This window comes from Diplotaxodon limnothrissa, linkage group LG14 (assembly GCF_057381915.1).
Source record: "Diplotaxodon limnothrissa isolate DT_005_m linkage group LG14, D_limnothrissa_male_GT1.1, whole genome shotgun sequence".
NCBI classification, from domain to species: Eukaryota; Metazoa; Chordata; class Actinopteri; order Cichliformes; family Cichlidae; genus Diplotaxodon; species Diplotaxodon limnothrissa.
In genome coordinates this window covers 37,224,284-37,240,729 of record NC_140609.1, presented here as the reverse complement: position 1 = coordinate 37,240,729, position 16,446 = coordinate 37,224,284, and the positions used below count along the sequence as shown (strand labels likewise).

General features: G+C 43.0%; 1 protein-coding gene across 1 annotated transcript; it reads left to right on the top strand.

The window, feature by feature from the left end:
• The first annotated feature begins 538 nt into the window (after positions 1–538).
• bbc3 (BCL2 binding component 3) lies at positions 539–10,001 on the top strand. The gene is made up of 4 exons (XM_085371226.1): positions 539–845; positions 2,021–2,414; positions 6,324–6,529; positions 9,420–10,001. The coding sequence occupies exons 1-4, from the start codon at positions 774–776 to the stop codon at positions 9,513–9,515; spliced, it is 768 nt and encodes a 255-aa protein (XP_085227352.1). The 5' UTR covers positions 539–773; the 3' UTR covers positions 9,516–10,001.
• Positions 10,002–16,446: the final 6,445 nt, after the last annotated feature.

Here is a 16,446-nt window from a genome sequence, read left to right as displayed (position 1 = left end):
AGTCCAATTTTGCTTAACTTAGTTACTGAATGCGAAAGAGGCATGACACTCACAGATCCTTGGATTGAAATAGGAAAATTCTGTCACAGAAAAGATGGGAAATCTTTTTAAAATATCATATTTGGCAAACAGATAAGGGGGCTTTCTATTAGATTTGAGTGGTGATTGTACACCAGTGTCCAAGAGGGAAGGTGTGTGTTTGGAGGCGGTGATTGGGACTATACAGGTGAGAGGGGGGATATTAAATGTAGGGACTATGATTGGGAAAAGGAAAGCAGATATATTGTGTGTCTGAGATGGTTTAGACAATTGCAGAGGAGGGATGGTGGATATATTGGACAAAAGATGTTGAAGATGAAGTGAAGGAAGACATGCAGAGATGGAAGTAAGCTCCCTGACAGGAGAAGCCGAAAGAGAAAGATGTGTTTATTTTGGTTGTATTGTGTGGAGTTTATTGTGAAAGGCTAGACCGGATGTTTGACCGATCGCGTTTTAAACGCCGAGACGGACCAGCTCAGACGGAAAACCCTGACAGACAGCAAGCCAGGCAGAACGTAGTCCCGCTACCTGCCCGCTTCACCTCATCTTCATCAATATTATTGTTTTGACGACGTAACCCGAGACAAAAAGAGATTAAAAAAATTCACCGACTCCATTCACAGCGGGACACCTGGGATGGAGTGACACGGCTTCCTCCGGGCGGACTTTAAACATCTCCGGAGCCTTCTCACCGGCGCATCCACGGTTTCTTTCGGCAGCTTTTATTCCGTCTTATGGCCACCTGTTACCGTCAGGTTCAGACCTGCAGACAGCCTCGCCGCGGATCTTCAGAAAACCTCCACCAAGTAAGCGCTTTCCGCCGGATTTCTCTCTGCAGAAGTTGGCAGCGCAAAGTTGCATCATCTGCCCAGCTGTGGGGATCAGGAGTGCGCTTTAGACTTCACCTGAACGAGCCCGTTTACTTCATGCTCCTTTCAGATTTTATACTCAAACAGTGCATTTTTACACAGAGTTTTATTTTCTTGTGCAGTGAGCTGATGTTCGCGTTGCTCTGACAGAGACAAGCCCCGACATGTCAGAGCACGAAAAGCTAACAACGTGGCGGTAAAAACATAAATATAAGCTAATTTTGTTTCGCGGTAGTGCGGACAGGTTCGTAAAGTCAACGCTGTTTTTTTTGTTTCTGTGTTTTTTTCCTCTCGTGGATTTTATTTTTAAATTGTCAGTGTTGACTCTGTGCCCGGAAATGAACAACATTGGGTGCATTTGTGGCGACAAAATATTAAATAAACGGTTTTGTTGAGTTTTGTTCGTGCCCCGCTTTCTGCTCGGTGACAGCGAACATCGAAGTGTTCCGCCGTTAAATCAGCGCGCGCGTCCCTGTTCTTCGCTGTGTGAGTTCGCGAGCGCGCTTCCTCGTGCACGGGCGGCACGGATTTGTTTACAAACACAGGTCTCGTGCTCCGAAAATGGAGCCGCTGGTGCCTCCTAGCGGCCTACAGCAGAATATACCGGAGGAAAAATCAGAGGCGCCAAAAATAGATCTGTGGTTTTTTATTTTATTTTTTTTAAATCTTCAGTTTACTTGTTTTTACACCGTCCAGCTGCCTCTGTGCGCTCAACAAACTAAAATGATTATTGTCTGACGTATTTTTAGTTGTTATAATAAATTAATTTACACAGTCTTGTATATTTGCACCTTTAAAAACAACGTAACCTCTAAAAACCAGTAAAAACCTTTTAAAACAATGAAAACTAAAATAACTTTGGATATTTATAAAAATGGGCAAAATAATAAAAAAATCTATATATAGGAGAGGTCTTAATTTTGAGTTAAGCTTTAGTGCCTGTGTTTATGGAGACTGGGGTGTGTGTTATACTTTCTGATGAATGGCAGCCATAACAAAAACCAAAACCAACGCTGAAACCAATAAAAACAGAACTAAAACTTTAAATTGTAAAAACACAACTGAATTGAAAATTAACACAAAATTTTAAAACTTCTGTCTTCCTTAATTAGGCTACAACTGATATGGCCAGAGCACAGACCATACAGAGCGCTGGAGAAACCCCTGCTGGAGGAAACTCCTCTCTTCCGTGTCACAACACCTGCCGAGTGGAGCTGCCTTGCCCCCTCCACACCTGGCCTGGGATGCTCAATAGTACGACCACCACCCCCTCCTCCTCCGGGACCAGCACTGGTGCCATACACATCCACCACTATCACCATCACCACCATCACCTGCAGCCCATGCAGGCTCTCTATGTGTCGTACCCGCTGTCGTACTCCCACCCAGACGACAACGACGACCCCCGAGTTCACCAGCAGTTACCCGCAGCATCGCCTCCCAACCGGAGGGATTTGAGGTGCAGAGGTGCACCTGCACCCGGTGACGTCTCAGGAGAGCGTTCAGGTAATATTGAATATTTACAGTTTTGCACACAGTGAGTTGTAGCATGGTGTAATATTAAAACTACGTGGGGTAGTTCTACTTGTTTTGACAGGCTGGCAGAAAAGAAGGTTAATGTAACACCAAGCCCGAGTGCGGTGTTAATCATTACCCTTTCAGCCACAGCCAGAGTGATTCCAACAGAGTAAATGTGGAACATAGTATGTTTGTGTGAAGCCATGTGGGGCACATTCTGTCAGGGATATAGCACAAATACAACAACTCTTGTTCAACAACTCAGGGAAGCTAAACTTTGTCTTGTGCAGTACACTTGCAGCTTTAATTGAAGCTTTATTTCTTTTAATTTGTGGTAGTTTTTAACATATTCCAGAAAAGAAAAAGTCTCTGTCTTACAGTGTAACAGATCAAAATGTCAGAATCTGTCTCAGTTTGTCTCGGCTGGTCAGGTGAGCCTTAGCAAATCTGATTTTAAAAGCCGCTGCAGCAGGAAGCAAGCTGCATGTATACACAACGAGCAGTAGCGGTTGTGATCAGATGTGACTCAGCCACAACCACACGCAAGTGTTTGCCTTCCAGACCCCCACCCTTAAGTAAACACCAGCGTTATCAGTTAGCAGGAGAGTATCGGTTGGTTATGTGTTTACTGGAGCCGTGGCTTTATTTACTTGACATGAGTTTGTTTGGGCAGCGCTGATGAGTGGGGACAGGTGGAGGGTAGAGATGAGATGTGCTCCAGCTGTCGCAGGGATCAACATGTGGTCCCTCTTTGGCAGAGTGACCTTGAGGCCAGCTGGCCTTTATGCTGATCTTTCAAGAAGCTGCCCAAGGCGCCACAGACGCCTCAAACTGCTCAGAGTTTATGGCGCAAGGCCGGATTCATTCCAGGGGACATTAGAGTCGCTGCCACTTTGTAATATTAGTAAAAAGGGCTCTGAAAGCTCATTGTGCTGCTGTCGCTCTGAATAAGGTGTCTGTGATAAGATGTTGATTTGTGCCTGAGGCTGTTTAAGACATTCAGCCCTCCGCTTCAGAAAGAAAATTACCTCTCCGGGCGATTCAGGAATCAGGTGAAGTAAGCCCAAGAGTCTGTATCCTGGAGGAAAATTTATCAGAAAGGTGAATTCAGGTGAGGTTGCAGAAGTGGCTCAGCAGGTTTGACTTTAACCCATGCTGTTGTGACAGGGCTGTAGCAATGTAAACAAATATCTTACCATCCTCCCCCTCCTCCTCCTCTCTCAGCTGTAGTTCAGCTGTGCATGCAGGCATGTTGAGACATGTCCCCGCCTGCAATAAAGAAACAATCTGCAGTTTCCTCCTCATGAGAGGCTCAGCCCGGCAGCACAGAGTCAGGTCAGCCTGTCAGTGTGTCACCAGCAGGAAATGAGGCCAAAGAGTCAAAGCTGCAGGGATTTATTCAGTTAGGTTTTTTTTTATTATTATTTTAAAAAAACAGCTTTACAAAAGTCGGTTTATCAGATTAAAAGTTTGCTAAGCAGGCTTATGAGTCAATCACTAAGCCAGTTAATGGGCAAGTGGATTTGTTATTCAGTGAGTGGGTACGTTGATTATTCAGCTATCTGCACAGAAACCGAGTTAATCAATTAGTCGTAAAGCTGTAATAATTATTGAGCCACCATCAGTCAGCCAATTATTTAATAAACCAGAGGGTCAGACTGTTTTCACACATGAACGTTGGATGATTCCTGGTCAGGATGCTTTACAGCAGGAAGTAGTCCGCTTCAAATGTTCTGTCGCTGCAGGAAGTACTTTAGGTGAGAGAGACACCTGAATAGCTGCTATTCACACATCACCGCAATCAAACATTACACAGATTTTTTTTCTTTATCTTTTACCAGGAAGCTGACAGGTTAAAGACCGGACAATGTGCCAGATTTTTATGCTTTCAGGTGATGTCTAGGAAAGTTTGTGGCCGCGAGTCTTAAAATGGTTTACTCATTAGTTAATTGCTCCAAAGCTCGCAGCGAGTCATCAAGGTGAGATAGTTTGCTTTGCCGTACAATGCGCTCCTTTGCGGTCACGTCATTCGCGGGCTCGTGTGCAGCGCATTTGCTTAGGTTGTGTATTTGTTAAGGAAACAATGTTTCAGAGCTTCCAGCGCAGTCAGCGGAAATTCAGTAAACTAGATAGTTCCCAGTTCCCTGTTTTGCTCTTCTCTGTTTCGGTTCATCTGCAGGTATCTGTTTCTTATACGGGTGTTATAAAAGTAAAGACACTGCATTACAGACGTCCACGGTATCATGTCACGGGACATCCTCCCATAACGTTATGGCCATATTAGCCTGATGAGTGCTGTACTGCTTAAAGATCATTAGAAATGGTGGTTTTGGAGGCTTGTTGCATCCCAAGTTTATAGATATTAGTGAAATATTAATAACAGAACTAAAGTAGGTAGAGTTATCCAGCTCACCATTAAGCCTTCTGCCTCCCCCGTTGGTGTGTCTTTAGGTTTAGTCTGAGGTTTTTAATGCCACCCCCTCTTCACCTCACCCACCCCTTCTGTCTCTAGTGGCTCCCACACTTAACTGGTCAAGGGGGTCTCTCTGTCACCTTGTCACCCCGTCAGCCTATCAGACGGACAGGTTCATCTAGAAACCCGCCCCCTTTCCTCTAGGTCATCCTATCACAGCTCAGCCCCCTGTGCTGTCTTCCAATCACACGCAGATGTCTCCAGGAGTGCTGCCTCAGAGTTACCTTGGCAACAAGCCAGGGTTTTCCTGTTTGTGTTTTTTTTTTTTTTTTTCTCCTCGCCGCTCTCTCTTTTCTCTCTTCCTCTCTCTCTCTCTCTCTCGCCGTCTCACTCCGTCTCTCTCTGTCTAGTCACCTGCATCTTTAAAGGATAAGTTATAATCCTCCTAGCAAAGTGGATGCTTCGGTTGCCGGGGGCGCCACTGGCGCTCGGCGTTGTGCCGGTGACAGGGTTGTTTCAAAGAAGCTGTGTGATTGGACAAAGTAGAAAACAAGCCGGGGAACCAAAGGTGTGCCGTAGGGAGGTCACAGAGGGCATCTGTTCAGCTTTTAGAGACGAGTTATTCAAATTAAAGAGGCTGAAATCTAAAATCGAAGCCAGCAGATGATTAACTTTTAATTAGTTCATCTGCATCAAAATTAAAAGACTGAGGTAGTTAAAGTATTTATCCGGTTACGATGCTTTCCACACTATGAAAAAGGATTTAAGAAACACTTAAACCAAAATGCACAAAGTAAGTACAGATATGTAAATGAAAAGAATAAGATGATATATATCGAGTTTTCTTAAAGTCATAATATCTCAAACAGATTCAGGTCTGATTTTAGTTTGGATTGTCACGACGGAGGAATCAGACTGGAGGCTCAGGTATCTGCTTGTCCAAGAAAACAAAACAAAAATCATTCTGTAAACACAACAAACACACAAAAGCTCTCTATGCCAGACTTATTAAGCAGATTAAGAGATTACTCTCCCAAGTTCCATGAAGAGGAAGATAAGTCACTCCATCAGCCTCCTCCTTAAGAAATTTGTATGTTTGTCGGTCTGTGTGAGAAAACGAAACATTTCTTTTTAGCCTGATTTACTCTCGGAGGTCAAGAAAATCCACCTCCTCGGCCTCTTTTCCCACTGAAATGCATAAAATTTAAATTATTATGATTCCCCTGTATGTAATTTTTAATCCGGTTTTCCTCTGTGGAGGAGTTCAGTGTCTGTGTGGGCACACATCCCCTCTGACTTAACCTGTCTGCACAAGGAGGCCATTAATGTATGCTGCTTGTTGACAATCAATTGATGATAATCAGAAACTCTGCAGGAGCTTCTGGCCGTTCACACGTGAACATTTCTTCTCACTTGAGAGGCAGATGGAGTTCATGGGGAAGGTAAAAATAAATTCTTATATGCAGTTTTCTTTTCTTCTGCAGACTCGAGCAGACAGGAGCTCCAGCAGCCCTCCAGCCGGCTGCGACCTCAGTCTAACATGTTGCCCCGAAATGAGCGGCCATCCTGGGCTTCGCCTCGCCGCAGAGCTCCTGGGGGAGAAGCAGTGCAGGAGCAGGAGATCAGGAGGGTGGCGAACCAGCTGAGGACAATTGGAGATGAGCTGAACGTCACGCTCCTCCGCAGAGCGGTAAGGAGGGTGACGGGAAATAACTGGGCTCAGTTTTAACCTTTAACCCTAAAGTCGCTGAGCTGTTTTGGCGACTGCAATGGGTTTTTTTTTCAGTGTGGAGTTGATGGTGACGTAAGTGCGAAGTGCTTTCTAGTCCTTGAAAGCAGCGCAGTTACATTGATTCTTTCCCCCGCCCTGCTCTTTCATTGTTATCAGGTTTATAAGTGGATGTGAGTTCAATGAGTAATTGCACGTGTGCATGAGAGCGAAGAGAGATCGATATTTGTGAGTGCGAACGAGTGGATCAATTACAACTGTGTGCGCTCCTATCTCCATCTTTTATTCATTGTTTGCTCCTGTTCATTAGTTATCTGTTTTCTATCTGGGCAGCAGGGAAGGACCCAAAGTTAGTCGCTGTTAGCAGATCATGTCAGATTTTAAAAGTAAAAGCCCTTAGTTGTTTCAATACATTTTTGCCATGAAGGAGCATCCACACAGGAAGTGACTTAGAGCAACCTGGTGCCCAAAGACTCTGTAGTGACGGAGTTTCAGCAACTACAAGGGAGCAGGTGTAAAATAATGAATGCTGCGAGGCCATAGTTAAACTTTTCTCACCTTTTGAAGCGAGTGAGGCGAGGGAAGCAGTTGTAGCAAAGGATACTGTTGATACATGAGGGTGTGGCAGGTACGTTAGATGGTAGCCTAGGCAACAGCTGCTCCATAAGAAGTTGCTTTATGTGTGCACTAAATGCCACTGTTAGTTGAAGTTAGGGGGGCAGGGATAGCTCAGTAGGTAGAGTGGTTGCACCATGATCGGAAGGTTGGGGGTTCAACTCCACTGAATGGCTACCCTGAGGTACGCCGGGCGCTGCCCACTGCTTCACTGGGTGAATGGGTTTAATGCAGAGGAGTAATTTCCCTACGGGGACTAACACATACACATTACACATTACATTACACGTTACAATGTGCTTTAAAATATGCAATTTTTTCAAAATAAAAGCCACTGTTAGTTGAAGAAAGTAATGAGAAAGATCAGGTATTTCATATTTTCAAAATAAAATCCATTATTTTGTTAAACTGTTGTTGTTTTCAAAATAAAAGCCTTCAGTTATATATGGGAAGTTATTAGGATGCTTTAATTCTGCTGGATTTTTCAAATTACAAGTCCCTTGTAGATATCAAACCCTCGGAATGGTCATAATTATGTCAGATTTTCACAATAAGAGCCCCAAGTTAGTTATAAATGAAGAATAAAAGCACAATAAAGGCCTTGTGTCTAGTATTTGTTTTTTTCAGCTGCAGGTAAGAAACTAAGACCTGCAATAGCAGCAATCCTGAGGTTTCTCCAGAATTTGCATCATCTAGCTCTTTCTTCTTTCTCTCCTTTCATTCAGAAATTAGGTCACACATGGAGCTCTTTAATCCTTTTTTTTCTTCCTTTTGTCTGAATGACAGGGTTCTCCTCCCTTTACTGTCTGTTTCTTTTGATTGTTATTTCTTTATCTCGCTCCCTCTCCGGCCCCGCCCTGCCTCTGTGCTCTACATCGCGTGAGGAGTCGGCAGTGACCTCCCCCCCCTCCCCTCCTCCTCCCTCCCACCTCCTCTCCCCTCTCACTCCCTCACCATCCCGCCTTTTGCACACAAACAAAGATGACGTCACCTCCTCCTGGCTCGCACTCAGACATGAGTTGCTCACTTTATGAGGATGTAGCCACCCACCCGCCTCCCCGCGTACTCCTCCTTGCAGACAAGTGCAGCAGGTTTCAGGGTTTGCTTCTCGTGTAACTGTCTACCGCTCTGTCTTCACACTGAGAGAGATACTTCAGTCTCTGGGGGAAACTGAGGAAACTGTGCGTGTTGTTTATGATCTAGTCAGTTTTTCTGAACGAGCACTTTGAAACAAAAGCAATGAGGAAAGGGAGGAAGGAGGGATGGAGGTTGCAAAGGAAGCATATAGGGAGGTGTAACCACAACCACAGCCACAGAGGTTCATCGTCCTCCACACAGGAACACTCTTGTTTTCCTCGTGTTCGGGCTCAGCGCTCCTCATTATTAGTCTTTCTCTCCATTTATCTCTTTCTGGCCACTTCTTGTTTCAGAAGCATATATTTATTAATATTTTAAAAACATGAAAAACAAATCAAAAAGCAGGAAAAGGCACCTTTCATAGCTCAACATGGAAACATCTAAATGCATCTATATTTTTTTTTTTGTCCATTCAAGAATTAATAAGAGATATTTTTCCTTTAGTAGATGTTATTCTTTGTCACAGTGGGGTTGACGTATGTGTCTTTTCTGGTTACTTCTCTTCCTAGGAGTAAGACAATGGCACATTTATGTTCAATCATGTGACATTTGTGTCCAATAACACGGTGACTTTGTCAGATTAGGCGATTACAGCGTCACGAGTACTTGCCATGTCACGACGGGGCTACCTCCACTCATCCACTGAGCCTGAGTTAACCTTTGCACCTAAGAAGTTAAAAATGGGATTAAATAACTGGGCAGATGTTTGCAGCTGATATGATTTGAGTAAATCGAGGTTAAACATGATTCTGGTATATAAACGTTCTCTTCATTCAGAGAGGTGTCTGCACAGTTTTCTTCATAATCTTCAACCAATGTAGCATCTCTGAAAGTTCATAAATGATCAGCTGACATCGTTTATATAGTTTCAATCACTTTGTTGTTGCTGCTGCTCCTCCGTGTGTCAACAAGGGCATCTGGAGACAACATTGACTTGCATGAAGCTGCAGCCATGTGATTAAGTGTCTTCTATGAGCTGTTTCGGGGTCATTTTGTCAATGCATGCGCATTTTTAGCATCTAAAAAGGTCAGTTGTTGAATAATGAAATGTTGTTGAATCTTATTTGGACTTCATTTGGTCTTTTCCTTCTCCCTCCAGCACGGCGGCCCTCACTGGCACGACTTCAGAGACGTCTGCCGAGGCCTCCTCAGCTTCATCACCCAGACTCTCAGCACTCTCTACAGGCTCACATAGACTTGCTGTAGCGAACAAGACAACCCGGACTGGCTGCTGCTCTTCATCGTCACTCACACCTGGAGGTGCGACTGAAAACATCCGTTGAACAAAAGAGGCGTTGGGAAGATGAAAGCGGCAGCTGGATCGGGCTGCTTCCTGTGGAAACTGGACCCTGCCTGTCCGTCTGACTGCCTGTCAGTCAGCCCGTCTGCTGGTACGGACCGCTGCTGATGGACTGACCTGTATATTTTGTAAAATTGTTATTATTATTTTTTCTCAATGTCGTGTCTCGGGGCTCAGCTCTTTATGTAGCAGGTGTGACTCAGCTCGTGTGAGTCGGAGTGTATGTGTGTGTGCACACATGGAAGATGTGGGTCAAACAGAAGCTGTGAGGTCCTTAGAAAAGTTTAAAGCCACTAGAAGTGTATGAGGTATGTGAACCTCTGAGCCTTAGCCCTAATTCCAACCCCGTGCTGTCAGAGTTTGGGATTTGTGATGCTCTTCCAGGGTTAAAGTACAGAAATGATATTTAAAATTAGGATGGTAAATCTTTTGATTTTAATATCAGCTGGAGGATGCAAAATCATTTCAGTTTCAATAGACTGCATCTCTCCAGCTCTTCCCTCTGAATATATAAAAAATTGTGTTTTTCTGCTGCGGTGTTCAGCATTACAGGACTGTCAAAGGCACGATTTGACCCTCGTCTGATGTGTGCGTGTTGCCGTTGTGTCTTTATCGTGCAACCTGTGTCCCTCTTCTTATAAACTGTGAAAACTGGGCGCTGTGGTTGCATCGCAGGGAAAAACAAAACGGAGCGAAGCACAGACCGAACCTTTCTCTCAATCTGCTTCATGTCAGTGTACAATGTGCCTTTCTGCTTGGCGCTCTGTTGAGGTCTAATCTCCAACACCAGGACAATCAGCCCCCCCCCCCCCCCCCCCCCACACACACACACACACACACACAGAGTGAATAAAACACACTTAATGTTGGAGTGGCTTGTTTGCAGTCACTGGATTCGAGCGTTCACATTACATTCAAACGTTCCAGCTTCACTCGCTCGCCCGCCTGTGTTGACAGTGTTCATAGTTACTTGATCAACTGTAAATATTCTTTTGGAAGATGAAACTTATCCCAATCCAAAGGTTTGGATGGAGAGTTGGAAGATGTTTTGTTTTTTATGTTGTAACTGTAGAGTCTGAATTTAAATCCAGTGGATTTGGGAAGATATCAGCAAAAGAGAAATATATGATTTGGATCTTTATGATTGTTGGAAAGTATTCGATGATGTTTGTCAGGTGAGCCCTCTGGTTGTGGGATTATTTTCATTGTAGTTTAAAAAGCGGGGGGAGGAGGGAGGGGGGGGGGGTCGATTGCTCGTATTAAGAGCATAATTTATTTTGAAAAGTAGCCTAGCTGTAGCATGGTTTTTGTTTGGTTTGGGGTTTTTTATGTTATTGTTTTTTTTTTTTTTTCACACATTCCTGATCAAAAACTTTAATTTAAGCGCTACTTGAGTTGAAACAGTTAAAAAACGGACTGATTTAGAAATCACCCACAGTGAAAACACTCATTCATGCAGAAACACTCTCAGCAGTACTGTGTTAGAAAGCATTACAAACGGCCTCACTCACACTCTGTTCTCTGCTGTCTTTGGCCACGAAGCAAATGTGAAAAATGAGACGTGAGGAGCATTACTGAACCATGTGAAAGCCACATTTGTGAATATGAAATGAGATGGGGAAGAAATGGTACCAAAAAGTTTCCCTTTAGCCTCTTTTAAAGCACAAAGAAGAAGAAATCTGCCGTCGCAGGCTCATAGCAATACTCAGTGTTTAGCAGCTTGAATCGACTGGGGCGAACCAAACGGACGCCGAGTCGTCTGTGACGATTTTCTTTGTAAATTTATTTCCAAAACCGTGTGATTTCTGTTTTTATTCGACAGCTGTAGTGCTGCTGGTGCTACACATGCTCAAGAATGCAGATTGATGTACTGTAACGTACTTTGGATTAAAGTGCCCACTTATCGGTTTTCATTTTATTTCAGGAAACGTGGGGCCTTTCAGCCTGTCTGAAACGCCGCTCTCACTCGGCCGTTTTCTACGTTTTTAGCACGGGGCCTTGTTTTTAAGACTTTTGAAAGCCTTTGTGTATAAAGTCGTAATGATACCACAGCCTGTAGAAGTTCAGCTGACTCTGAGCTGAGCAGAGGTTAAACCGCTCGCTCCGTAGACTCTCCTTCACAGCCTGTATATTTATATTTGTTCGGCCTTTTGCTCGCAGTGCTTTTAGCCGTGTTTGCCGTCATCAGAGCGGCCGGTGAACTCTGCGAGCTCGTAGCTGATGTTTCTCCTGGTTTAGCGCTCGCCTCTTTCCTACCAGCAAAGCTCAGTGTCGGTCGGCCAGTCACATGCAGTTTGTATTTGCTGTTTTCAACTTTTTTTCTATTGTAAAATTTCTACATGAATTTTGTACTTTTTTTGTTTTTATACAATAAAGATAAGAATAAATATTTTTCCGTGTTTGGAGTTTGATTTCTAAGTTTTATCAGGAAAGTGGGATGAATGATGTGTCCTTCAGGTCCTATGCTGTTTTCTAGTTTCACATTTTTACTCTTTGACTCTGCTAGAGTAGCTTTGCATGATTCAGTTCAAAATAATCCACATTTGTGTTATACTACACCTTTCCTCAGGCCTTTAGTTCATTACCTGTTTCACACAAGTGATTTTAACTCCAGGAGCTCCAGAGCTAAAAGTAAAAACATAAAATTCTCTTGAGTCTAAAGCCTGAGCTTCTAACTCACAGGGTTTACTTCTTTATGCAGTACTGTGCAAAAGTCTTTAGCCCCCTGTAGTTTCTTAATACTTTAGTATGAAAATCGAAATAATGTGCAGGGATTTTTTTTTTGAAACATCTGCAAACATACACAAAAGTACAGTTTATGAGACAAAAACACAAAAGCACATTTCCAACAAGCCTGAAAGCCGATACTTGGTATGACCCTCTTTATTCTCCAGGCATCTTTCTCTACATTTATTTAATTATTCTGCAGAAATAGGTCTCCAGGATTCTTAAAGGACATTCAAAGCTCTTTGGCTGCCTTTTGTTCTGCTCTTTGTCAGGATGATCTCACACTTTTTATAATAACGATGAGGTCCGGGCTCTGGGGAGGCCAAATAATGGCTGACCATTCTGTTTTCTTCTATCCTCACATGCTTTTACTCCCCTGGCAGTGTGTTTGGGATAACTATCATACTGAAATATGATTACGTTTCCAATCAGATGCTTTTCCAGAGGATCCTGCATCTGATTTTACAGTCAAATTTGATGCTACTTTTCTTTATTCATATTTCCATCAGTTTTGATAGAGGTTTGGCTGCATGTAGACAGTCACTGTTGTACCTCTCACCTGACCTCCCAAATTACTTGAATCAAAAATTTGCAATGTGGATTCATAACTCCAGAAGACCTGTTGGCACTGAGCCTCAAGCCTATCCCAGCTGCCGTAGGGTGAGAGGTGGCATACACACCACCAGATAAACCTACCTCACTAACTGTATGTCTTTATACTGTGGGAGGAAACCAGAGTACTCACCCACGCAGACAACATGTAAACTCTCCACAGGAAGGACCTGTTGACCACTGCACCACCGTGCTTGGGGGTGGGAAGAGTTTTAAATGATTTCTTTGCGAAGTTGACTGTCACATGTAGACACAACACAGGCTCATCGCTGGAGTTTGGTTCTTGTAAAAATGTTTTAATGATTCATTGGTTAGTGTGCATTGGCTTAACAAACAAAACAACATCCCCCTGGAAATTGTCAGGTACAAGGACTGGACTGAAAATGAGTGAACAAGCAGCCAAATGTCTAAACAACTATTATTCAAGAACAGTTTAAGACTGAGGAGAAAGTCTGGCCCCTTGGAGGCAAAATGTAAAGAAATGAGGGGTGGCTTGAGAACTTTGTTCATATCTGTTCCCAGATTTTAGGATTTGTCTGTTTTCATGCAACTGACAGATTATTAAGCTGCTGTTTGTTCAGCTTTAATTATCACCTTACAATGATTTCATACTGCCTTTAAGGTCTAAAGATAAAGACTGTCTGCAGGCTTATTAGCTTAAAGCTAATACATAAAGGGTGCCGAGGTGTGTACGTTGGCAGATGCTCACTTAATTCTCTCTCGTGGTGATGTAATGTAAGAAAATACATTTAAAGCTAATAATAAATCCGTTTAAATAACCAGCGTCGCACTAATATTAGCAGGAAGCCCAGCTGGAAGCTTGTAGTTTCATTTTGATTTGTGGGATGACATCACTCTGGTGATACAGGCGAGGACAGCAGCACCGTTTTAGGATGTTGTTCATCAGATGTTTACAGATGTTGGTGCTCTGTGGCTCTGCGTGACAGCGGGTGGTGGACATCTGGAGCAGATTAGCAGACATGACGTCGAGACCCTCGCTGCTCACAGACACACCACAAGTGTTTACAGCGATTATCAATGCAACAATCTGACACCAGATCAGGACTGAAATACGTACGCAGGCACATGTTTGGGGGCTTCTAAAGAGGCCATGTGTGACTCCTCTGTCATTTAATGTTTACTCTGAGATATTGATATTAAATTTACTTCATCAGTTAACAGTTTTAGGATTGTTTGCTGTGTGGTTGATTCATTTTTTAAAAATGTAATAAAATGTAATAAAATGTAATAAAGTGCAATTTTTCTTTAGACTTCCTCTTGATGTAACAGGCTAGCTTTAGTTAAAGAACAGTGTGTAAACTCAGTGCATGAGAAAAATAAAAGCCATTTTATTTATAGAAACCTTATTTTATTTAACCATTATTTAAGTCATATTTAAAGACAAAGGAAAAGTAAAATAAAATTTCTGGGCACTGGAGCCTCTCCTGGCTCTCTGTATGTTAGCCCTTGTGATTGGCTGGCGGCCTGTCCAGGCTGCATTCACCTGGACTGGGATAGCTCATGTGGTAGGTGCTACATTAGGGCTGTTGGCTTCAGATCCACTGTTCAGTTTGTTTGTTTGTTCCCTGCGTGCACTCCAGCTTCCTCCCACAGTCCAAAGACATGCAATTAACTGCTAAAAGAGTTCTGGTGAGCCTTTACACTGTTCAGCCACACTAACACTGGAAGCCACGATGACTGAAACAATGTTTATGACACTCCTAATTATTGATTTAAGCATAGTTCTTTATATTTCCGTGAATCTTATGACGTAGCACATTTTTCTGTTAAATCAAGATATTTTAAGGTTGTTAAGCCGACCTGTGGAACATCAGGACATGTTTTACGAATTTATGAGACTAAATGGATAAAGAAAAAATATTTGGGCGATCAACTAGAATTAGAAATGACTGTTAGTTGGAGTCTTGATACATTTTACATAATCCACAAAAGACACAACTTTATCAGAGACAGACCTGCTGCTGAGCCCACACACACACACACACACACACACACACACACACACACACACACACACACACTGTCTGTTACTGAGTCAACAGGCAGCACTGGAACTAGATAGCCTCACTAAAACTGCTCAGCACAAAGAGCCAATCACTTAGCTCTGAGAGTAAAACTCGGGATGTGATTGGCTGCCACAATAGGCACTTGGTTTTTGCTGCTAAGTGGAGGCCGAAACGGAGAGAGTGACCACACAGCAGGAGCACCGGGCTGGGATTTAACTGTGTGTGTGGGGGGAGAAGAAGAAAAAGAAGAAGGAGGAGGAGGAGGAGAGGACAGAAAGAAGGAGGCTGAGAGAAGAAGGGGATGGAGAGAAAGAGATAAAGTGCAGTGGAGTCAGCATGTAGTCCTGAGAGCACGGAGAGTGAAATGAATGTGTGTGTTGGTAGATAAGAGTTTAGGTTTAATTAAAGGGGCAGAATGAGCTTAAAGGGACCTTCCATAATTAATCTGCTTTGCTAATCCCGGGAAAAGAGCAGCACCCGTGCTGCCTAATCGCCCCTCTGGTTTCATCACAAGGGTCGGCTTGTTTTGGTGCTCTATAGCCCTCAATCAGACAAAAACACGACACCACTCAAAAGTACACGGAGTTACTCCATACGTGGGTATTTTTCCGCACCCGGACTCAACCTCGTTCTCTTTTCATTCTCCTCGTTCTGCGTTGAACTTGCAGTGAACCCCGTGTGTGAATAGATCCGGTCCCATCTTAATTTAAAAATATGTTCATTTCTGCAGCAGGAGCCAAGAACAAGTGTGAGTCAAGGGATAGAAATATCCCCGTCTTGAGTTCTGACAGAATCAGACTAATACCAATTTGACATGACGGCTTTTATGTGGGGCAAGTTACAGCTGCCCGAGATTCTTGTTTACTTTTTCATAAAACCCCTTGAATGAGTTAGAGCTGTTCTACAAACGCAGATACAAGTCCCACATTAGTCTTACTGTAAAATACCTTAAAAATACACTTTCCTTTACAGGATTTGTGTACATTTTACACAACAAATTACAGTGAACTCAGTGGTTTAAAAGTTTGGATGTTGAGCCACAACATTAACTCTTTACCCATTGAAGCTTTCCTTTAAGACCTTCTTATAGACAAAATGACTGGGTTCACATCAGACGTTAGTGAGGCCGATCTCTACTATTCTAATAGTCACCAAACCACAACTTCAATGATATAGGATAAGGTATCAAAACTCATCTTTAAGGGTACAACAGAGGTTGTCAGATGTCGTCTTTATGTGTGAAAGAGTATTTTGGGTATTTTACAGGAAAGGAGACACAAATGATACTGTAAATAATTTTAAGTAGTGTTTTGCAGAAAAACACTTCCCAATCTTACATCATTAGTGTGCTATGCTTTTTGGGGTGCAGGCCATATTGAGTGAATTACCCTTTTATTGTTTTTAAACCTTTATTTTTTTACACAATAGATTTTCTATTATTTAGTTGAGGTTAGACAAGG